General features: G+C 38.3%; 1 protein-coding gene across 1 annotated transcript in view; it reads right to left on the bottom strand.

The window, feature by feature from the left end:
- Positions 1–25,191, bottom strand: part of DCAF13 (DDB1 and CUL4 associated factor 13) — a 28,314-nt gene that overhangs the window by 1,191 nt on the left and 1,932 nt on the right. Inside the window, exons 2-11 of the mRNA XM_009638319.2 lie at positions 25,002–25,116; positions 23,447–23,646; positions 22,083–22,190; positions 20,094–20,183; positions 19,036–19,191; positions 18,267–18,344; positions 14,225–14,307; positions 12,148–12,312; positions 8,694–8,829; positions 588–751 (exon numbers count right to left, since the gene is read on the bottom strand). Of these exons, the coding sequence (XP_009636614.2) occupies positions 588–751; positions 8,694–8,829; positions 12,148–12,312; positions 14,225–14,307; positions 18,267–18,344; positions 19,036–19,191; positions 20,094–20,183; positions 22,083–22,190; positions 23,447–23,646; positions 25,002–25,116 (1,295 nt within the window). The remainder of the gene's footprint in view (positions 1–587; positions 752–8,693; positions 8,830–12,147; positions 12,313–14,224; positions 14,308–18,266; positions 18,345–19,035; positions 19,192–20,093; positions 20,184–22,082; positions 22,191–23,446; positions 23,647–25,001; positions 25,117–25,191) is intronic.

The raw sequence follows: 25,191 nt of genomic DNA, 5'->3' as shown, positions 1-25,191 counted from the left end.
ACAGCTTTAAAATTGGCTAATTTAGAAAAGTTTCAAATCGAACCCTTTCTTGGGAGCTCAGCTATACTTGGGTTTCATGTCAACAGGATTTGCTGCTCATGTTTGTAGAGTCTTTCAGCTGAGAAAGAGCACTAAAACCCACCACTTTTTGGTTTTACTGTTAATTTAAGGGCTACAGCAAAGTATGCCACCTACCACTCCTAGAAATTCCAATATGGCAATGATCCAGGTGATGGAAAACATTCATCCTGGAGTCTGGCATTAAAAAAAAAAAAACCAAACAAAACCACCACCCAAAAAACCCCACCACCACCCAAAAATGAAACATTTCTTTGCTCCCATTTCTTCAGTGAACTTTTGGGAAGCAGCCAGTCCTCACTGATACTGGCATTTGCCTGCATTTTCCTTACAATCAAAGGTTTATCAATCCAGTAGTTCATGATCACTTCTTTAGATGTTACACATAGCTCATACTTGTTCTTCCCACATGCTGTGGCACTAACGCTCCCATACATTGCCGCTACAGCACTGCAGTGATGCTTTTTATTAAGATCAAGAGAAAACAAAGCCAGCAGTGGAAGACGTACTTTCGTCGACGAGCTTCTCTCATGATACGTTGCTCCTTGATTTGGCAAAATATGCTTTTAGGCAAGTGACGGTGTTGAGCTATGCGTCTGATCTGTGGGTGATACTGGAACTTCTCCTTCAGCTTCTGATTGTAATTCATAGCTGCCTTCTCTCGTGGTGCAAGCTACGAGGAAAACACCACAGACAAACATGTTATAAAAGAACAGGGATTTAACTGTCACTATTTTCTCTACAAAACAAAATTTTTACTTTTAAATCAAACAGCTTCGTTCTAGCAAATGGCTGTAACCACAGAAACGTCAGCATTAGGGTAGGTTAAGTATTAAAAATCTACAATTTCAACAATAGCCCAATGCTCAAACACAAAACATTATCACAAGTTTCAAAGTTCAGTAAAGTAACTGAATTTACTCCCTGAAAATCAGATTTTAATGTGCTGTAGAGAAAGTGATAATAGAAATAGCTGACAGTAAAACCTCTTCAACAGTCTGCCTGCTTTCCTAACCTCTGATGATGATCAACTTCTGCTGTGAAACAAAGATTTGCAAGCATTTTAATCACTAGCCAGTGAAGTACAAATGCTATAAATGAACTATCTTCATGAACAGCTTTACAGGCAGCTCTTTAGGTGGCCTTAATCTCACCCAGCGCCTTGATCCATTAGGAAGCACAGTGTACATATCAGATTTCAAGTATTAGCTTGACTATATGGCAGACAGGGAGTTCCAACTTCCATCGCGCAGCTAGAAGTATCTTAGTATCACAAACACATGAAATACGGGTGAGCTAGTATTACTACAAAAGACTTTATCCATGCTTAAAATTATGTCTGATCCACCAATAACAACACTGAAAGTGAGAAACCTCTTTTCCAGACAGCCTACAGAGGATTTTTTTTCCCCCAACCAGGCATGTTTCCTTTGGTCCTAATGCTTTTTTTATCAAAAGGAAAAATCTGTGCGCGCTGTGTGCACTGCTTCACAAGGGATATCAGTTTCTGTGTATTTTGGATTTGCTTGGATCCCTGGGAATTTCAGCTACATTTCAGTCTAGTGAGCTTTCAGTCTTTGACTAAAGCAGCAAGTGAATCTTTATGGAAAAAAGTTCCTCCCAAGCCACTTAGTGTTTTTTAGCATAAACAGAAAGTCTTCTAATACTAACAGAGGATATCCTCTCCTCATATTCCTACCCTTCCTCCCAAAATACACTCTAACTCCAGTATTCAGACATCTAAAAACCTTTCATATTCTCGAATAAGCAGTGGCACAAGTCTTTTGCCCTCCCACATCTATTTTATCCACTATTACTGGCCACTGAAGTATTAAAGCAAAATGATAGTTCAGACAACTTCTATTTATTCAGCTTTGCAACTGACTCAGTTTCACTAATTTCCTACTTTCTCAAGAAAAAACAGAACCTCGGTTTCGGACTCTAACACAAAAAAAAAGCAATAACAAACCCAACAACTTTATTACATGCACACAAAATTGGGAATTCCACCTACATTATTATGAAACATGCTTTGCTTCCCTTTGAAATCAGCAACTGGCTACTTCTCCACTCTGGAGGTCACTTTTAGAAGTGACTTCTGTTAGAATATTTCATAAATTCTGAAAAAATTAATATTTTACTCAGCTAATTCTGGTCCAAAATACCATTAATGGTCTGAAAGCAAGTATTAATAAAACATATGGCAAAGGAGTTTCTCCTTTGGGACAATAAAGAAACCAGGTACCAGATGCAGAGTTGCTCATCGCTCAGAAAATTCTTATTCGGACATCAAACACATAACACTCTTAATCTCTGTTTCTCCACACCCACTTATTTGTAAAAACAAATCCTTCTGCTTTACTTACATTTATCATGACCTCTCAAATTCCAAGTCAGTAAATTTTAGAATCTTAACTCACTAAAACTACCCCTTTACTAAAATTCCTTCTAGTGAGCCAGCCTGAATAGCTGGTTCACTCTCAATAAATCCCAGGTGCTCCCACTCTGCAGAAAACTGCCAACATAATCCAAATTAAAGAGCTTTTATTTTAATTAAATGCAATGATTTTTCCTTTAATTTAAGAAGTGCAAATTGCTGCCGATTTAGAATAACCTTGATGATTCTACAGACAAGAGGTGAACCTGTAAATTAAAAGATACATCCAAGATGTCTTATTTAAAAAATTAATATAGATTAAGCAGTGGTTATGTTTGAGTCTGATTCCATTTTTATGCATAATGTGGTATATAGAAAGGCACATAGCTGGTGACTTTCCATCCAACTACTGAATGCCAATGCCCCATATACCAGGCTGTGCCAAGTGCACCCTCATCTATGTAATGGTAAAAGAAAATTTTGCAGTAATGACAAGTTCCTGTCTATTAATGAGAGAGAGAGCAGATAGCTAAGAAAGCAGACTGCAATAACGCATTGAATTCCAATCTCCCTCTTGCAAGTCATTTTACAGAGGTCAACATAAACAGCTGAAGAGAACAGCATTCCTTCCCATTCTGCTTTGAGCTGGAGAAGGTGCTATAAATGCAGCGCGATTTAGCAGGATTAGAGATTCTGTTCATAGGGACCAGAACATCCTACAATGTAATAAATTAGGATTTATATGACATCAGAAGTGGAAGACATGCTCAAAGATGATGTATGACCCTTTTTTCACACATTCCAAAAGTGAATGTGCAACTTCCTTCCTACATGAGGAAAACGGAAATTATGTGGCAGAAAGACAGCTGATTTGGGCCATTACCGCAGCAGTACTTCACAGCAACTATCTAGAGGGGAAAAGTGGGAAAAAGAACTCTAAAATGCAATGAAGTTGTCAGCAATAGGAAAACGTGTCCTTGAGTAAGCAGCCTATGCCTCTTTCCTCCCTCCAGATGACAGAGGCTGCTTATTTTTCCCATCTAAGCAGAAGGAAGGTAAGCATTTTCCCAGAGCCCTGACCGAAGAGCCAAAATCACCTTTAACAAAAAATTCTCCTTTCAAAGAGGGCTGTATTTGTACTGTGCAGTATTTACAGCTTCACACTATTAGACTGCTGTAATTCAGCATGAGAATATGAAATGGCTGTTTATCTATCCTGGCCAGGTTGCCCTTCTAGGTTAGGGCAGACAGAGCACAGGTGCGGCGTTTTCAGAATGCAAACGTATCCCAGCAATTTTCTACACCATAGCTTGTCTTTATTTTTTTTTCCCATTGCTCTGCTGAAAAAACCTTTCTAAATTTATTGCCATAAAGTTTATTACTCATTGTTTCCTTGCAACTAAAACTTAGGGCTTCTTTACATCTAAATGGATGACAAAGAAAAGAAAGGTAATGTAAATGTTAAGAGCACAAAATCATAGCTAAAGGGCTGAAGTTACATGCGCATTGAATCACAACCCCAAAATCACTAGGAAAAGAATGCCATGTCATACAGGATCTGGTCCTGCTTGCTATCAGCCTTATCTCACAAAAACGGAACTGTATACTAGAGCAGCTGAAAGGACATACAGTTACTTAAGACAGTTGTGATGCACTCCTGCTAAGGCACTTTGCTCGATCAAAACCAAGACCTGTAACTGTGCTTTCTCCTCTTTCAGTCCTTACTCAAGAGCTGTTATTTCTGCATCTTGTAAGAAAGCAGCAAACCCATGCTCCGCTACTGTTACACTCGCTCCTCACACTGGTTTTACGCTTACTGAAACACAAATCATTCCCAAGCAGAAAGTTTTCTTCTTCACTTGTCCAGTGCTCTGTTCCAATTCCTAACGACTCTGGAAAGGTAACGGAGCCAAATTTTGCAGCTGTTACTCACAGAAGTAACGTTACTAAGCATTTACACTCTTAAGAACTGCAGGTGGAGAGGTTTTTTTATAATGTGTCAATAGATTGAAGAACAATACAGCTTTTTGAAGTTTTACTAATGGTTCATTGCTTTCACAATTCAAAAAACCTGATCTATCCCTTTCTTTGTATTAATTAATTAATTATACTCTATTAACGGAAATTTACTCTATTAATGCTGCTTTTCCAGCCTTTTGACTCAGACAAGGCTCTATTCTCCTCTTTCCTCAAAAGCAAAAGTCATTTACCTCTTCAGAAATCCCAAACCTCTCCAAGAGCACAGGTACAAAAGCCTCAAGCCTACTTAAAATGTCGTATTTTATGTACAGTATTTGAACAGTCTGAGTATCTCAGAAGTCTTGTTTGAGTCTTTTACTTCTGGCCATGCAGAGCTAGATGTTTACTGCTTTAAAGAGAACATCTGTTAAGTCCTACTTAATAATAATTATTTATTATTTAATCAACCTTCATTAAAAAAACCCGAAACATTGCAAATTATTTTAAAGCAACTTCTGCAGTAGCTCCAGAGAGACATGGGGTTTGTTACCCCAATATAAAACCCATACGGACTTCACTGTCAGTGGAGTCATGCCTCTGGCTCCTCCAGAGATTTTTATTCTTACTTTAATGTTTCACCGATTTTGAATAATGAGTGTGATGCCAGATGCCAAATACATTAAAAACCAAAAGAAATATGCATGTCAGAACTGATGACTGCTAGGGTAGCCAGGGTTCAGAAAGAACAACTTTCCAACTGAATAAATGTTTATCAGTCACAACATAAGTACTATATATTCACTGTAACTTCCTTGGAACCCAGAAACACTAAAACCAAGTAAGACTAAGTACTCACCAAAGGAAAAAAAAAAGAAGTTTTACTATAATTTTTCTTTTTCTTTCAGGATGCTGGTTTCCATCCATCCCCACCCCAAAAATATCCATCTTAAAATACAATGTATTACAAGACGTTTTAGCATTATATCAGAAGTACAGTGACCTTTGGATGAGTCATTCAATCAAATCTTCTCAGCAAAGAAAAATAGCAGACCAAGCAACTAAGCATTTAAGACGTATTCTGACACTTCCGACAGAATTACTGAATGTTCAGCTTTGAACATTCAAAACGTTCAAAAAATAGCCACAGACTATGGAAGAAGTGGACATTTATAAAATGAGCAAGCATACGTCTATGAAGATAAGAACACCAATCCACTAAAAAAGGAGGAGCAGGTACTAAAGAAAAACAGTGGAATCTGATAAATAGCCATTAACAGTTGCAACGTTAAGAATCACAGGAACTACCAAGTTGGATCAAACAAGGATTGGCACAGTTGATTGAATCCAAGCAACATTTCCAAGGCATATCCAAGAACATGATTAGCCGTAACGATTCTACTCTTAAATCCTATTAGCCACAATTACGCTCTAAACACCTGAGAAATAAAATTTCATACTGCTTCTAAAAAAAAAAAAATATTTTTTTTTAACAACTATAGCAGTGTTGGACAGTTACTAATTTAATATCCAAATTCTGCATCTTGCTAAATTCAAGGCTTCAACAGCATCATGCTTGAACACATTTCCACACAAGATATGGGGATGTGAAATATTCTCTGTTATTATAATAATGTAATTCTTTACAAGTTCATTAGCATCATCCATGTGAAATGAGAGCAGTTGTTCTACATAATTCACTATGTCCCTTGTAAGTTCTTCCTGTATTTCTAAAGTATTTTGCTTTAAGATGTCTTTTGATGTTGTAAGGTGGTTTTTTTGAGATAGCATGACAGATTTTGTATTCTAAATGATGGGGTGATTTTCATTTCTCATAGTAAAAAAACCCCAAACCCCAAAACCAACAAACAAAACAAAAAAATCAAACAAAAACCCACATGCCACGCGATCTGTGTGCCATAGATAGCTATTGACTTAGTTCTCTTGGGAGCTCATAGCCAAAGTGCTTTGACAAAAATGCTTACAAACCCTTGCACACACGCATGCTACAAAAGCTGTGTTTTATGATCCCACAACAGCAGGACTGAATCATCCGTGCAGCCTCCAAGACGCATGTCAAGCAGCAACACTGCACTTACAAACAGGAAAAAACCAAAGGACAGGCCATTTTGTGTAGGATTCACTGTCAGATCAAGGAACACAAGAGCATTAACGAGCAGAACATATCCAGTACCTGACAGCCGCAATTGGTACTGCCTGTTTCAGGCCCATACATGGCCAGTTTTCACAGACGCAAATACTACAGAAAACAGCAGAATGTCATTTACCACTTCACATCTTGGATACTTAGACAATAACAAAGTTGTCCTTTTGGTACATAATATTTCCATGATGCAGGAGTAGTTGGGTTTGTCTATTACTTCCCAGAGTCAAGTATCCTTAATATTTCCTAAGAAAAAGAGCCAATGCTATCTAGTAGTCAATAGAGTGAATATTCTGTTCACACCTGAAAATACTACGAATCATTCTATATGAAAATGACATTTTCAACATTCTTGTTACCCACTTGTCCTTCACAAAAAGGGCACAGAGTAAAGATGCATGTCAAAAATACCAGACAACTCTGTTATAAAACATCTTAGGAGAGAGCGAGCACACTCTCTCACTAAGAATACCGTGAATAAAGAGAGAAAATTTCAGCTAATACTGTAAAACCATGTGAAAAGTGTGTTGCCACGAGCAGACGGATAAGACAAGAGGAAAACAGGTAAGATTTTTCTGCCCAACACTGCACTGTCTAAGCAAATTTAATACAAAAGTAAAATCAAAAATTGAAGTCTATAGTGAGCTTTGTGGAGTCCTTGGAATTAGCAAGTATGGGACTGATATTTACACGTTTGACTGAAGCACTACATTGGGAAAATCCCAAGAATCAATTCAGAACAGGAAAAAAAAAAGCATCCTCAACAAAAAAGAAGAGTTATTCCATTAAAGAAATTCAGAAATAGTTTGTAACCACAAATACTGTACAGGCTACAAAGCTGGTTTTTTTAATCTATAGTTCTATAGCAAAGACGAGAAAAATAATAGGATTTCCAAATACCTATAGCAGGCCATGGCTAAAAATATAAATTGTTTTAGCTGTGCTACTCCATATCCAGCGCTTCACAGTGCACAACAGTCCATGAATTATCCCATTCCGCATTGCAGCCCTAAGTACTCCTACCACTCCCATTCACTGCCGCCTCTCCCAGCTCACCTCCACTTCCCTCCTACACAGATACCACGACTTGATGGAGCTTCACATAATCACAAGCAGCCCCAGAGATATCTGTGCAATAGATCCATCCCCTTCACTGTACAACGTCCTTCCCTGAATTACAGCTTCCCTTTCCGCCCCCCTCAATCTTTCAAAAGATCAAGTAAAAATTCCCCCAAGCGTCATTTGACAGCTATGCTGATGCGCCCAGAAAAAGCAATGTAAGCACCTCCAAAACACCATAACAATACAAAGCTATGTAAAGGGATTACTCCCAGTGGCCAAAGTGTCAAATTCATTCTCCAAAGTCATTCAATACTTTAATACAACTGTGCAGATGAATATATGCAAGCTGTAACTGCAATAGAACATTTTGGGTTTGTCTATACATAAACATTTGAACAAGTGTAACTCAAAAGACATGTATCTAAACTGACTGATGCCTGTTCCTACTAGGAACACTTCAACCAAACTGATTTACATTGAGTTAAACAGACTTCAGACACCACATTGGTTTGCCTGCTTAATATCCAAGTTATATAGGTTAACGACAAATCTCAGTTATGCATCAGTGCAAACATTCTATTTTACAATGCATACACTTATCACGGCATGAACTGCTCATGAACCAGTCACATGCCAGTCAAAATTTTTAGCAGTAACCCTAAGCTTCAGTAGAATGACTTATGTATGGCAAACCAGAATTTATTGCTTTCTCTCCAGTGCAAAGAAATGAATTCTCACCTGCAGCACCCAGGTAAAAAACTCTGATCTAGTTTAGTTAGAACTGATGATTATTATTAACATTAAACAAGACCAAAAAAAAGTCACCTTGTGCAGCAGTAACGAGGCATGTAATTTTATTATTATAAGATGCAGTAAGTGCAATGAGCTATACTGCCCACATCAGTTTTCAAATTAAATACAACCCTCAAACTACAATTTTACATTTTCCCTTTAGAAACAAGTTTTTACAAGTTGAATGGGCTAACCAGTTGTAATAACAACAAAAAAGCCCAAACGCCCTGTCTGGGATAACAAAAAGTAAAATACAACTCTTACCACTCCCAATTTTTCAGAAGCATTAGCTTTCCACAGACGAATATTCATCTCATCTGAGCCACACAGAATATATTTGTTATCTGAAGTCCATTTTACAGTGATGACGTGCTGCATTCGTTTTGTATGATATACCTCCCTAAAGCAAAAGAGAAACATTTTTAAATGATCCATCATCACTTTTCCCACCAACATTACCTTTGAAATAGCAGAAAGCATTCTGTTTAAGGCAAAATATATTTTGTACTTTTTGTTGTTGTTTTTTAAAAAAATCTAGCTTTTTTTTTTAAAACACTGTGCTGATCTTAAATTGAGAGAGGGAGAGAGATTCAAATAAAGTGTGATGGTTAGAATGGTAAAGGACCATCTAGGATAAGATGCTTTTTAAGTAAGTGCTTTCACAGAAATTACAGGAAATAGCTGAAGAATAACTCTTTTTGCCAAACAAGCCATGTGCATATAATATAAACACACTGTTCCTAAAAGAATTTTCATTAGTATGCGGTTACACCAAGCAAGCATTACAGAATGGGACGGCAGAAGAATGGGTGCTGAAGAATCTGACACCATTGTTATGAACAAGAAAGAGAACAGTAAATAAACACCTCCAGCTGTCCATTTATGACAAGGCAATGGACTGGCTACTCGTCATTGTAATTTCCTTCCTTTCCCCAAAAATGGACTTCCTTATCATTCCCTAAAGGACTCATAGGAAAAATTTTAAAACTCGAAGAAAAGTCTCCAATCCTGCAAACAAGAACTCAGCAAGAAATACCAGCCAGTAAAAAAGGATTCAGAACAACTGTGTGGCTATTAAAGCATAAACTACATTTAGTTTCTGCCAGTCAGACTCCTGCTCAACAAGTGCTGGCACCTGCTGAAAAGCTTTTCTAGATGTTACATTTAAGCCAACATTTAAATGAAACTCATAAATAATTTTCATTAAGTATGTAATAAACAAGCAGAACAATATTATTCATAAAGTTATTCTTTTATTTCTGCTATAATAATATAGGGCTAAGTACACTTTTCTGGTAAGTTTAATTATTTATTAGCATTCTAAAGGTGAAGAATAAGTAAGGCCTACTTAGTGTCCACTAATACCAACTCCTTTGGTACATCAGTCACACATTGCAGCTTATAGACCATTCTCTTTCTTCTACCCTGTTATTTTTACCAGTAAAATCCAAGTAGTAATGGAAATAAAATAGGGAAACAACACCTGTTCCAGAGGCATGGAAAAACTAGACCAGGGTTGAGCTGGAGGGATTGTGAGAAAAACAAAAGTGATCAATACATCACATTAAATAAGCTTTAATAGGCTTAACCACCTCTTGTAACTCACACTCAAGTGATGCTCTACAAGAACAACCACGTGGAAGACTGAGCACGAGTACCTTCAGAAAACATTAATACTCGCATCAGTTTTTTACTGATGTTGATATTCAATAGCGTGTGTGCACATACGTGTTTCCATAAGCATTTCTATGCTTACTTTCATTTTACTATTTGGCTCAATAACAAAGCTTTTCTTCAACCACCTTTGGGGAACTAAGTACTTTTTCTTTCCTTACTCTGAATTTTCAGCCTCTGCCTCTCCTGTTGCTGTCATCACAAGTTATTAAATATCATTCTCAGAGGAAGGAAAAACACAAAACGTGGCCAAATAACCTGGGTCTGACATTTAAAAAGAAATTGCACAGACATCCATTTCTGTTTACCAATAATTTATTAAATTTAATCAACTTCATAATAAATCTTATTTCTCCTGGCTAATCCATTTCCTAATTTAAATTTTAATTTTAAAATAAAATAGAAAACAATAGAAGTTAGGAGGTTTTCAGATTGGCAGGAGATCAAAAGTCAAAACTGGAATACCAGCAGGATCCTTGTTTACCAATAGTCTGCCCTCTCGGTTTTCCAAGGAGGATGAGATCTTCCATTTGGAGATCTTTCTCTATTCCGAGGGATTAATTTGAACTGTGCAATTCTGAAAAAGCCCAGCTTGTAAAGAATTTTGAGTGTCCCAGAATGACCTAGTCATCTTATATGAGGCTAAGTTCTTAATTCATAAGGCTTTCCCTCACTAGATATACAGCCACTACATGGAAGGGGAAAAAAGGGGGCACAAAGGAAAATCCCTTCCACGGGCCTTGGCAACAATCTGCTATAATGTGGACTAAAGCCTTTTACTGTTGAATTATGGGATCGGTAAACTTCCCCTCAATGACGTGCTTTAACTTTGCATATCACTTTTGTGAACATCACTATTCCATAGAAATGAAAATCCGTAGAACACAGGAGCTGCTAACCATATTGTTTAATAATACAAGAATTAAAAAAAACTAAAACAAACAAAGAAAAAAACCCCAAAGCCACAAAGGAGCTGCAATACCTAGTTACATTTAAAATATTATTACAAGACAGGAAGAAAATTAAAACTACCTGTAGATTAAATATAAAGAAAAATGTAAGTAACTCCTCTCAATCTTTGATACAGTGCAGGAGCATACAAACAGTTACGTTGAACAATGCATACATATCTGCACCAATCAATAATAAAAATATACTCCCCCACCATCAATATTTCAACATTTCCACCCCCCAAACCACCTAGCACTTGACCTAGTAGCAACTTTCTGGGGGGCCGAGGTTAGAGAAAGGAATGCAACTATGTTAAGAATAAAGAAAAAAAAGAGGAGGAACTGACAACAGAGAATAATGAAGGTAGGTTTATGAAGAACAAATGATACTAGGCAGATCTGATAACTTGCTTCAATTTTCATCAAACTGAAAAAAAGTAATGGAGACAGAGTAGATCCAATCTGAACTTCAGCAAAATATTTAATACACTGCCTTATGAAATCTTACATGAAAAACTAATTCAAAGTGAATTGTATTCAAAGCATTGTCACATGAATCAAAATCTGGTTAACAAAATATGAAGAAAAGTAGTAAGTGTACTGAAACAGATCACAAAAGTGTCCCAAGCCGATCCTCAGAACTCAGAATGCTTTTCATGTAATGTCTTTAGCAATCATCCATATAGGATGAAAACAGTCCCTAGAAAACCACATACTACAATGTCGTAAGGCACTGAAAACTTCAGTGGTGACAGATACGGTACAAACTGACCTAAAAACATTAAAGATACATATAGAGAGAAATAACATGGGATTCATCTTGGTAAAATACAAATAAGTGCACCCAGGAACAATAATCCATTGTAATTTTAAACCAAAACTGCATAAATACTGCTATCCATTAAGTAAAAAGTCTACTCTAATACATACTCCAGAATTATCTGTCAGCTACGTGACCTAATAAAGATTTCAACACTCACAGGAAGTGAATGCCCCAATGAAGATGTTAATGAATGAATTAAGAATTTTAAGGACTCAGGAGGGAGATCACTGGAATGAAGGACAGCAAGAGAGAAAGGTGTAAAATCACTCACCTGCTGCGACCTTTGTCTACAGGAAAAATGCGGACAGACTTATCAAAGCTGGCAGAGACAAATTCTTTCCCGGTGGGTGAATAATCCACATCAAGAACAGCAGACACGTGATCCATATGCACAGTCACAGGTGATTCAAGAAAGCGCATATCGAAAGTATATAAGCTTTAAAATAAGTACACCAACAGCTTAATATCTAACAACTCCTAAGCAAGTAGTACATTTTTGCTCAACAGCTACTTTAATCATACATAAACCACACTTAAGGATAGATCCATATTGCAGAGGGAACTCTTTAAAACTGCTCATAACACATGAAAAGAAAGAATGATGCCTTGCTTAGGGCTTGAAAAAAGTTTATTAACCAGAGGCTTCACTTATCAGATCATACCTACATTTTTTGCTCACTGTCAAAGAGCAGACAATCTCCACTATTCCCCTCACCATCTGTTCATGGGTCAATGACCAAATCAATTTCTCCAACCACCACACTGTCCTCCTTTACTCCATCTTCAGATAGAAGTATATAACCTGAACTTGGACAAGCATCTCTGAAGCATTACGGCAAGCCTATTGACTCTGCAAGGTTTCTAGATACTCCCATACTGAGCACTCCTAGTAATTCAGAGTCTACTGTGAAGTTCCCATTTGGTTTGCACCCTTTCTTACTGCCTAATTGTCTTTAGGCCAGACAATGTAGGAGTCCAAGGAAAGCTTGGTCCTTCAATACAAGGAGATACTAGTTCAGCAGAGCATGCTATCTGTAGAAGAGCATTACATTGAAAATAAACACACAGCTGCTGGACCACAACTGGTTTGCTCTTAAGCACTTCAAAGCTCAGGTGAGCTCCACCTGCACCCCCTTTGAGTCAACAAGCCCACTGATACATAGCAAGGCATGACAAGCGAGTAGGTCATTCATTTGCCTAGTGCCAATAAGCAAAGGTGCTTTACAGACAAAGCATTTAATGAAACCTGCTTAAGGTGCACTATTTAGTAAAAGTACGACATTAAAAATTTGTAATTTAGCAGGTTTCTCACCCTCCTTGCTGCAGATGAATGCATAACTGGAATTAATTCAAATGTCTCTTATTCAATAGTTTACTGGCAACTATTGCTCACTACTTCTAAATTCCCCTAGAAAAAGTATGCTGGCATCATATTCAAAACTGCTACTCCATATAATCAGCCAACACTTGCAAGTACATTGTTAATATACGCATTGGTCATTGCACTTATACTAATTGCTTCAGTTTTCAAGAGGACAGTAGGCCCTGAGAGTAACAGGCTACCATTTTTAGTTTTGCAAGAGACAGGGCGGAAAGACATAGAAACAAACAGATCAGGTAGCCTGGTAGCCTCACCGCACCATAACAGGTGAAAAAGCAGTACATCAGATACAACAGCCACTTTCAAGGTCTGGGCCAGACTCCATTTCCTTGGAAAAACAGCCTTAAGATAAGTGGTAGTGACAAGTGTTCCAGAAGAAAACAGTGATCTATTGTCAGATCACTGACTTCCTGGAAAAAAGGATATGGAGCACATTTTGCAGTGGCCTAGTTTTGAAGAGACAGCTTTTTCAATATCAGATTAGCTGTTCGCATGAATAGTATTGTTCAAAAGTAAAAAACTGCTCTGAGACATTGAAAGGATAAGTATTGCAGTCTCTGGTTTTCTAAGTTACACTGCTTTTTTCTCCCGTTTTGGTTTTTTTTAAGAAATGTTCTCATCAAAATAGCTGATCAGTACAATATATCAAGCTTCACAAGAGCTGGCAAGAAAATAAACACGTATATTGCTTCAGACTGGACAAATATTTATTATTTTCCAAGTCCCATTCCAAGTTACACTTGCATAGGTTCAGCTGCATTTTTTCTAAGTTACACTGCTTTTTTCTCCCCAGGTACTGATTTTTTTTAAATCAGTGAGCCTATAATTCTCTAGGTTATCACATAAGCGATTCAACTTTAGAGTTTGAGTATTTTTAAAAATTCATTTTAGCACAATGATAAATCACCAAGATACAGATTAAAAACCTAACATGATCAAGATTATCAACAAGCAAGGTGACACTTACTTGTAATCTTCATTTGCTGCAGTAAAAACAAAAGCCTCCATGGGGTTCCAACACAGCGTATTTGTCCTCATGTTCAAGATAACCTGAAAGATATTTACACATTGCTACCTTGTTATAGGCAGTAAAATTTAATTTACTCACGACAGTTCAAAACTTCCTTTACCACTGGAGACAAGCACTTTCTAGATACAGAATTGTGGCAGGGAAATAGTGACATGACAGAACGTTTCCTTAGCAGTGTTAGAATTGGAACTCAAAAACTTCCTGTCCCTCATCGTATGCTCACTGCTTTGTGCTACACAGCAATTAAGTTTTCCTCTGTAAGTCACCTTAGAAGCAAATTCTTCTAAGTGGTCACTTAACACATAAACATGTTAGTGGTTAACACGTAAACCTGGAACTTCTGAAAAATTTCACTTCATCATATTTACAGGAACTTTTAGTTAGGTAATCTATAAACACATCTAATTAAATTGTTATTTCGAGGGATATAATCATTAATTGATGCTGTGAACCAGCATTTGCAAAGCTATTGTAACATTTTGGTGTTCTCCCAATTACCACTATCCCTTCATTATTCTACCTCTGAAATTGCAGTTTGTGAATTCTCCAGGACAGTTGCCATTTCTTGTTGAAGTCCCAAGCAACGCATGTAGAAGTTATTGTGTTGTAATCTACTCACCACTATCACCGTATTAGCAGCAAATAATTTGCTACACATTCCTAAGATTTGCTTGCTGCTAGTAAGCAGATGGCTGCAAAGAGGCCAGTTTGCCTTGAAGTGGGAGGAAGGCAGCTGACAACAGTCACTCTAATAAGACCCTTCTATACTCTGCTAACAGTGGGCAAGAGGCATTAAGAAGCTGTGTGTCAGATGCCCCCCACCACGGCAGTAACATCCATGCCCCTCTGGGAGAAAGGGAAGCATGGAGGAGTTCATCTGACACCCTGCAGGACACAACAGCGTTGGCTTCTGCCGATTCCTGGAGGAACTTTCAACCACTGTATTTAAAAATGAATCCCATACAGTACACCTGACACAAGGTAGATGTATAATCACAGAGCAACTTATTAACAAACTGAACAACTCTAAATAGGATTTTCCACAATGTTCCAGGCCAGCCATAATCCTACTTCGAAATTCTGAAATTTGGGTGTTTAACACTATGGTACTTCAAACTCATTTTTGTTCTCAGCTTACTATACCAAACACCATATATTTACACATATATAACAAGATACAGTTGTACAATTATAACTTTTACAATAATGAACGCAATCTCAAGGCTTAAGTTAATAGTGATGACCTCTAGTGAATGCACACACCCCCCACCCCCAAAAAAAGATTGTGATGTTATGAGTGTGTGCTAAGTCCTCATTTCCTAAATGACATTTTCCTGTTCAATATGAAGTCTGCGTTGCAAAATACTGGTCATTTTCAGAAACTACACGCATCCAGAACCGAATGTACTCATCAAATGTTTAAAGGGATCTCTACTTTAAAAAGTGCATTAACTGAAAGGATAGGCCAATGACAGGCCCTATGTTTACAATATTGTGACAACTGAAATTTGTTCAGATTTCAGTATTGTTCTTCTAGTTATAAACCTAGAACACATCTGGGAAACTAATAATCAAGGAGGGTTAGTTATTCTTCCCTATCCAAGTTTTTCAGCCACTGCAAAATGAGTACACGATTAATGTTACCACATTACATGTATAATAAATATTTTAAATCATGTCACAAAATAACTCTAACATAGCTGAAAAATCCAGCTCTTTCTCAAAAGGAGTCAGGTTTGGTCAAAGTCCATGCTCCACATCTTGCTTCACTATTTTTCCACCCAAATTTACAAGTATTCAGTTTATTTCAGCAGTGGCATTTGGAATTAAAATAGCACCTAAGAAAATGAGTCTCTGTACAGTTCTAGCATTACATTCAGTAACAACTATGTAAGGCAACCATGGAAGAAATTTAAATTGCTCTAAGTACATTAATAATAGCATTTCAGAACTATCTAAACCTGCAGCATAGCTGTCTTCTGACACTATTTCTTAACCAACTGTAGATACACTTAATCATTCCATAAGAAAAAGTCCTTATTAAGACCAAGTCAAAGTTGTGAAGCCCCTGAAGAGTTGGCTATCTTTGTTTATTTATTTCAACTGTGAGCACTTGCTTACAGAGTGTCAACCTGGAGATTTTGAGATTACTTTAACACAAAACTAGATCAGCCAAATAATTAATCTGTCCTCCTTTACTACCTACAAGGTATTTGGTTGAGGTGAACAGCTAAGAATGTTACAAGCAATGGACAACACAGTTCCTGTCAGCTGTTTAAATGCTGAAGTCTATCTTGAAAACAACCCAAGTTTTCCGGTGATCCCACAGATTGCACAAGAATTACTTTTAGTTTCAAAACGTGCCAACTTCTATTAAAACATCTCCCTCCTGTCACGCAACAGGAGTGCTTCCCTTCATCCTTTCCCAGCTGTTTTAGACTAGTTCTTATTTTGCACTTAGGCAGCATCTCACTATCTTATCTGTCCCTCTTTGAAACTTAAGACTTCAAAACTCACAGACAGGATAAATGAGGAAGAAAGCTACCGCTTCATGATGTGCAAAGTTGTACTCCTATTTCCGTTAAGGAAGGGACTCCCACTGAGTTCCAAACTCAGGGCAGTGTGTGAGCTGCTTTGCCGATCAAACAGCAGGAACACAGCAGTGCTAGAAGCCAGTGCGCATATGTAGGTAAGGTACCTCTAATAAGCAGCACCCTTCTCCTGGGAGTTACAGAGCTCTTAGCTCTCAGTGCAGAAATGGACATTCAACTTGCCTCTCCACAGGAGAATCATCCCTATCCCAGCAGGAAACCCAGTACTGTATGCACAGATGCAAGGAAGTATTCATCAGTATTCTACTCCTACAGCAGGAAATGCACCCACACATGCTGCTTACTACATGAGATACACATATATCCATATGTGCACGTGTATATACACCCATGTACATATACTTTTATATATTTAGCATATATATGTATGTAAAATTCTGTTAGATTCCAACTTAGTTCACAAAGGCTCACACTACATCCTTTCAACTTATAACTGCAGATTTACAGCACTGGCTGCGTTCATTTCGACCTTCAGGTCTCCAAATGGCATCACTGACAATATTTTATAAGCACTGTCTCAGTGGCCCACATGAAACTTCATTAAAAGTTGTTGGGGCACAGGGAGAGAAAGAAATACTGTTATGCCAACAACATTCCCATTTTATAACTAAGTGCCATTATAATGTTCTAGTGTCACTGCAGACAGTATGTAACATACCAGAAGGATACTGAGTGTATATTCACAAGGCAGAATACTGTATTTCAAGAAGAAGATTGTTAAGATACTTCTGTGGCTGAAAACTACCGAACTTGATCGAGGTTAGTATGTGTGTATGAATTACTGGCTTCTTGTTTTAAACACACACATACATTCCCTTAAAGATAAATAGGAATCCTCATGCAATTGGTAAATTCCACAGGTAAATATAATTTTGATTCCACTGCAAAGGATTTCTGAATGTTTATAGTAGGTGCATAGGCAAGGGTTTATGTCCATGCAAAAGAAAAACACCTTTTCAAATGCAGACCAAGGCTCTCCTATGGTGGAAAGGAATGCCTTAGAAGTTGCCTTATTTCCTTCTGGCAAAGAGGAGGGGGGGGCGGAAAATCAGACACACACAGGCAGAATGCAATACAGGAACATAAAATTCTTATTGTAAAATTGCTGTCAGGTCAGGCACTTTATCAAGAATTAAGACAGAGTGAGCATGATGGCTCATTTGAATGCAGAAAAGGGCCCTTCTAACTCTACATGGTTTAAATTCCAACATTAATTCAAACTCAGTTAAAAGACTCAAAATTAGACAATGAAAACTCAGTGAACTCAGTTCAGAGCTCCTCATTCTCCACTGTCATCAACACAGACTATTTACATATTCAGTATGATTACTAGTGCCATAAGCTTCCATTAAAAAGCAGAAGATTACCTTCTTTAACGGCGTTGATTTTCTCATATCATATAGCACAATATTTCTGTCAGAAGCACAGCTTCCCAAAAGGTATGTCTAAACAAAGAAAAAAAGAAAAAGTGTGTATAGTCTTCTAAACACTTCTAGAGTATAGTTAACAGCTTACATTAGATACCTAAGCTATTTCACAAAGCTGGTAGTCAAATGGTTCCTTTTTCAGCCAAGAAAATACATTCATTGTTTTTTCTGTGCAGGTAATTATTTAGCACAAACATTTTACACAGCTTCCCCTCTGAGATTCAGAATCCACCCCGTCCTATCTACTTCAAAAGTAACAAGCAATTCCTCACACCATTTAATCTATGAACACAGTCCAGCCAAGAGATATATAGGAACTGCTGCAGAAGATCAAATACAATTGTTTGCCATGGAGAGGTGGAGAAGTCTTGGTCACAGGGAGTACAGCACTGGGACAGATGAGAGTTCCACAGCCACATAACCACTACATTGTATGACTGAAGTACGGGATATGTATGGTGGCATGCAGAACAGAGACCACCCTACTTTTTTTTCCTCTCCCCCACTAACAGAGACAAAAGATAAAAAGATGAAAATATATGGTGCTACATTCCAAAGCAATGTAACCATAAAAATATACATATAAACCCCCCTAAATATTACGTTAAAACATGTATCAAAATCTAAACTTGGAAAAAGCCACTAAAGACGGTATTAGTAGAGCTTAGATCAAGAAATACTGATTTCCAACATACAACAGAACCATTACCTCAATGGGATTAAATTTTACACTGCTTATGCTGTCAAAACCCCATGTCAGAGAACACATGGGACTTGTCCTTTGCTCATCCCAAATATCCACTTGATGGCCACAGGTGGCAAAAACAGCTTCCTTCCAGTGGTGATCAATGCCTGTATACACCGTCTTTAAAAGAAAAACAAAACCAAAAACCAATAAACAAAACAATTTACAAAACCAATTGTATACATAAATAAGCAAGTATGTTCTATTACAAAAAAGATCAGCAAATCACTGCATAGCAAGTCTGTCATGTTTTTATTCATTTATATTACCGAAAACAAGTCACCACTGCTACAAAAGACTAAGTCAGATGTACCCTCACACAATAGACTAGCTTTCTGTGTACTCACTTGATGTGCATGCGTGCATTTCTTATTAATTCACAATGGAGTCAGCATGAGAAGCCCATTTACAAAGTCCTGGCTGACTAAAGCTAATGGAAATTTTAAGGGTGCAATCACAAATTTTCAGTGGGGACCCGAACAGATTCCATAGACATTACAATTATTAAAGAGTTTCAAACTATCTATTTACAAAAAGCATTTAATGTTGTTCTTAAAAGAAGCTTATAACAAATTGAAAGTGCTGAAGTATGTATTTTCAGCCTGCTTTTGTCACAAACAAAGGTGTAAAGTTAAAAATTGGTATTGAATGGCTACAAGGTATTGGCATGAAAAGAAAGTTAGTTAATGCAGACTAAGCACTGACAACACACATCTGAATAGAAAGAAACTACAGGAAGTTCCAACCAGTTCACAGGAAAGGGATGATTAATAGAGACAGATCTAAGCAGTCTCTGATGGCATCCGAGATATTCCTTTCTGGTTACATGCAAAATAAATGCAATAAAAACTTGAAGATACTTTAAAAGTGCCATTATAAAATTGTATGCCATCACTTTACAACCCATGATGATAACAGGTGATACCAAACTATTTCTCTCTCCTCAGACAGCTAGATAAGAATCGGTTCAAATTTAATTCAAAAGAAGAGATGTGGGAAAACCAAAAACTTAGATTTACTACCTTTCCAAGAATTGTATGAATAGGTTCTTCTTCTTCTCCATGTTCTGGGCTCTCCATTTTCCACTGCTTCACAGTTTTGTCATCACCAACCTGGAAATATTGGAGAAAGCACATAGTTTTATGTATTATTTTATTAGATATGCTTTGCAGTTAAGCACAGGCAGCCTTTCAAAAGAGAACGATCTGTGACACAGACAGCAGTAAAGTGCTCTTCTCCTGCCTATTCACTGTTCCGTTCTGTACCTCCAAGCTGAAGATTAGTTCTCTTTGTCACCATATTTCGCTAGAAACTGAGAAGGTACATGTATATCATCTGGCTGGAATGGAGTTAACATTCTTCATAGCAGCCCATGTGGCACTGTCTTTTGGATTTGTGGCAAAACCAGTGCTGAAAAGGCCCCAATGACTACTGCTGAACGGTGCTTGCACAGTGTCAAGCCATTCCCCACACACACGCACTGTCAGTTGTCATCCCTGCCTCCCGCCATCAGCAAACAGGCTAGGTGCGGGCAATAGACTGGGAGGGCACACAGGCACGACAGATGACCTGAATGGGCCAAAGCAGTATTCCATACCCTGTAATATCATGCTCAGCAGTAAAAACTGGGGTATTGGAAGAAGAAAAAGGGAAGGGAGGGGCTGGCTTCCAAAGCAGCTGCTGCTCAGAGACTGTCTAGGGATCTGTCTACTCGTGAAAGGAGGTGACTGATTTCCTGTTTGTCACCCTTTCTCACCACCACCTTTCCTTCCCACCTATTCAACTGTCTTAATCTTGATCCACAAATCTTTTCCGGTTTTCACAAGGGATACTTCCAGGGTCGAATAGGAAAAAGGTGAGCTGGAACGACAACTATTTTTTTAGGCTACATTTTGTGATTCTTAATCAAATGGCACCTTAAACTGCAAATTACCTTCTGGAAGTAATTTTCATGAGCATATAAACAGTTAAAAGGCACTTTCCACCTCAGTTGCTCCTAACACCATGCTACCTCTTGCACTATGCCAGCACAAGCTTTTGCACGGCTGTGCAGTGACCTGGATCAGGCAAACTGGCCAAAACAATGCTAGCTATACAAGTGTAACTTCCTCTCCTGACAGCACTACTACCATTTCTTCTTCCCCACTCTCAATTTTCAGACAGAGAGACTATCAAAAGGGGATTCTAATTTGGAGGGGTTTGCTACGACTACCCCTACATCCTAACTACTGTCCTCATGACCTGGGTATGTATTTCAGAAAAGATAAATAGCTCTTCTATGCCCAGCTCAAAAGAAGCAAAACCTCAGGTCTTCAAAACCAATTATTTTTATTGTATCACCTTACAATTGTTTTAATGCAAACAGGAAGACATGCTATTTCCAGATGGTTCACATGCAACTGAATCAGTTGTGGCTGATATAAGTTAATAAACCTTAATTAACATGGAACCATATTGTTTAATCAGCTTGTCTTTATTCATCATACATGCAAATGGTTACTTTATTAAGTATTTGTATGTCTTTCGCAGAATCGCAAGGGTTGTAAGGGACCTCGGGAGATCATCTAGTCCAACTCCCCTGCTAAAGCAGGTTCTCCTAGAGCATGTTACACAGGACTTCATCCAGGCGGGCTTTGAATATCTCCAGAGAAGGAGACGCCACAACCCCCCTGGGCAGCCTGTTCCAGTGCTCCGTCACCCTCAGAGTAAAGAAGTCATGAACATAATCCATCTACTACCTTAATGAAAACTAGTTAAGTTCTAATTACATGACCATCCTTTAGCAATTTTGTGGTATTTATCCCTTCTATAGGCTTGAATAACATCCATATCGCATCATCAAAAAAAAATTCATCATAAATAGAACTGTCAGGTTCACTGACAAATCTAATAAATGTATTCATATAATATTTAAATATTTTATGGCAGAAAGTAAGTTGCTCACCGACAAACAGATGGTGAACAGGCACTCTGTACTGCTACACTGTACTAAGGAGACACAATCTACTTACAGTAAAGAATGAAGTACCACAGAAACGAGCACACATGCCTCGAACAAAGCCTTCATGGGCCTGGATAGTACGAATACACTGTCGTGTGGTCAAGTTCCAGATTTTAACCTGTTGAAAACAGAAAAGCATTCTGCTGTTATTTAAGTTTTCTACAGCCCACAACTGCAGCTCATCATTCAAGTACAAGAGATCACACATGTAGCTAAATGGCATAGCTGGTTTGAACACTGTCCAGATTTTAGAATGTTAAAATTACTTTCATTCCCTTCTAAACTACTTAATCCCATCTTAAAACTACTGTTATTCCCTTCTTGAAAAAAAAAAGCTGTATACTTACTGCATTTTTGCATTCCCCTATTTTTGAACTAGAATTCTTGCTAAAAGACAGGGGCTGTAATAATTTTAGCAATAAGATACCACTCTAAAGAGAAAAGCACAAGGAAATTAGCCTTTGGAACCAACAGAATGTTTTCAGTCCAGTTGCTGAGGTTTTGGTTTCAAAGCATTTGGGCCCATTTGAAAAGAAAAAAAAGAAATGGAGGTCAGGTTTTATATTTGTATGTACCCAGTGCTTTACTCGCTCTATTAGCAGCTAAGAAATCTGGCCAACGTTTCATATAAATTTATTCCCCTCCTCTCTATCTCCCTTACACTACCGCATGACACATGAATCTTCTATAAAAAGCAGAAAGCCACCAGCTACCTAGAAGACACCTTTAAACAATACAAGTAGTATCAAATGAACAACGTAAGAGTGAGAGGGGACAGAGAAGACAGGACACACAGTCCATTTTTTTTTTTCTGCAGCTGACTCTAATTAAGAAAGTGCCCTTGCTTGCTGTTTGTCATATTCATGTAAAATAATCAAACAAACACAGGGTTGGCATTTTTTAGGTAATAGGATAAATTATTATTCCAAAAAGTTTTTAGTTGTGTACCCCCTTCCCTCTAGCTCATTTGGCTTCATGTAATCTTCTTAATCTGCAGCAGTTTAACTTCAAGGGGAAGAGGGGGGTTGCATGAGCAGCAAAAAGCAATCACTATGGACTGTAAATATTAACATTCACTGCCTGAGGAACTGAACATCACACTCTCTGCTCACAGATGAACAGCTGAAAGATGCTGCCTTTGTCTGCTGGGAGATTACAACCTGCAGTTTGAGGAAGACTGGCCCAGACTGGGAATGCTGCACCTTCTGAGAGAAGATAGGGTTATTGGGCTGAACAAAGACACAAAAGAAAGGTAAGCAGGGGGGCATTTAAAAAACAAACAAAAAACCCCCCAAAAAACCCACCACACAAAAGAGAAAGAAAAACAAAGGAAGAAAGGTACATTGTTTGTTGTGGTTTGTAACTGCAGCTTACCTCTCCATCACAAGCTCCAGACAGCACTGTAGACAAACTCTTTGGATGTTTGGCCATGCAATTAACTCCATCTCTGTGGCCATCAAGGGAGCTAAGAAAAGGTTTTGCAAACACACGTTCTAGCTTTGTTGCATTCAGTGCTCTTGTGTACTCTCGTGGAACCTCGAACGGATGCAACGCAGGGTCATAGTTTCTTGGAACTGCAGTAAGAGTAACACGCACGTTAGAAACCCATAGTACGTAGCATAGCTCAATGTAAGCTGAATTCAGAAGCTCAGCTCTTTGATTTTCCTGCCATGGGAGAATTCTCTGCAACACTAAGATTTTTGCCATTCCCACTGTTTTGAAATTGGTCCGTGGGATCATCAGCATGCTCACTTAACAAGCTCAGAAGTTAATAAAGTCTGAAAAAACTCTGAAATTATTTTATGTCCTTTTCAAGGGTAGATATGAACGTACACAACAAACTGGAAGCTGTATATATCTTGCAACTATCATTAAAAAAAAACCCAACAACCACAAAGCAAAAAAAAAGCAAACCACCACAAAAACCCCACCATACCAACCTCCTACCACTAAACTCATACACAGAAAGGGCATGGCTACACGGACACGTACAAAGAAAGGCAACCTAGCTCCCGTCGTGTTTAGTCAGCTGCAAGCCAGCCCTGGCTCAGAAATGAGACTCATCAGTTTCATTAGCATGGTCCTCTGCTAATGCTATCTGGTTTCCCACACAGGAGTGTTTACATCTAACAAGCCATCTCTCTGCATCTGCCCGCACAGATATACCTTACAATAAATTGAGAAAGACAGTGGATGTTAACCTGGTGCTTCTGGGTTTTGTCTCTTTCATTGCGTTTCATGCAAAAAGGTTGAAAAGTCAGTAGAGCAACTGACAACAGATCACTCATTAAGAGCTGACGCTTAGTTCAGTCTGCTGGTTTCCAAAGACTATTTGATATGTACCAAAACTTCTAACATCTCTGATGAAATGGAGTTGAGTATCACTCTATAATATGACAGAGAATTTGATTTACACACAAATCCCACTTAGACAATTAAGATTTATTCAGCTACTGTCCCAGTAGATAACTTCAGTAATATTTTTCCATGTTGTAAGTATATAACCCCAATTAAATAACTAGAAAATGTTAGTTACGAAGCTACTTTGCACAATGTAGCCACCTACCTCTAATTCAAATAATGAAGCATATGCAATTTAAAATAATACAGGTCTGTTGCCCTGCTCAAAATGGTTTGATTTAGTGCATCGGAGATGCCCAGAGTTTCATGCCTGCTCTTTTTGGCAATGGCTAGTCATTTTACAAACTTTATTCCTGACACTAGGTAGAAACCATACCTCCTTTCTATCCTGTTACCGAGGTGAAACTGCACGACTGTGTAGGATCAGTTCTAGGGAGCAGGAGCAGCACAGCGTATGGGAAGGCCTCATCTCAGCTACCAGGCTCCAGCTGCTGCATCTACAAGCGCGCCAAGGCTACGCGACGCTTGCCAGTTTTAATAAGGGATTTCCAAGAAGCGGGATGAGGCGCACCAGGAAAGCGGCAGCAGTAAGGGCAAAAGACTGTGAAGAGCAACCTAGGTAAGAGCAACCCCGGAGTACCGGCGGGGTGCCCGACCACCACCCCCAGCTCGGCCCTCAGGCTCTAACGGCGTTTCCGCACGCTCTGGCATCCCGGGAGCCCGGCTTTCGGCAGCGGCCGGTTTCCTCCGCGGGCGGC

The sequence above is a fragment of the Egretta garzetta genome, unplaced genomic scaffold, assembly GCF_000687185.1.
Source record: "Egretta garzetta isolate BGI_Z169 unplaced genomic scaffold, ASM68718v1 scaffold154, whole genome shotgun sequence".
NCBI lineage: Eukaryota > Metazoa > Chordata > Aves > Pelecaniformes > Ardeidae > Egretta > Egretta garzetta.
The sequence above is the reverse complement of the archived record's forward strand: the minus strand, read 5'-3'. Positions and strand labels throughout refer to the sequence as shown.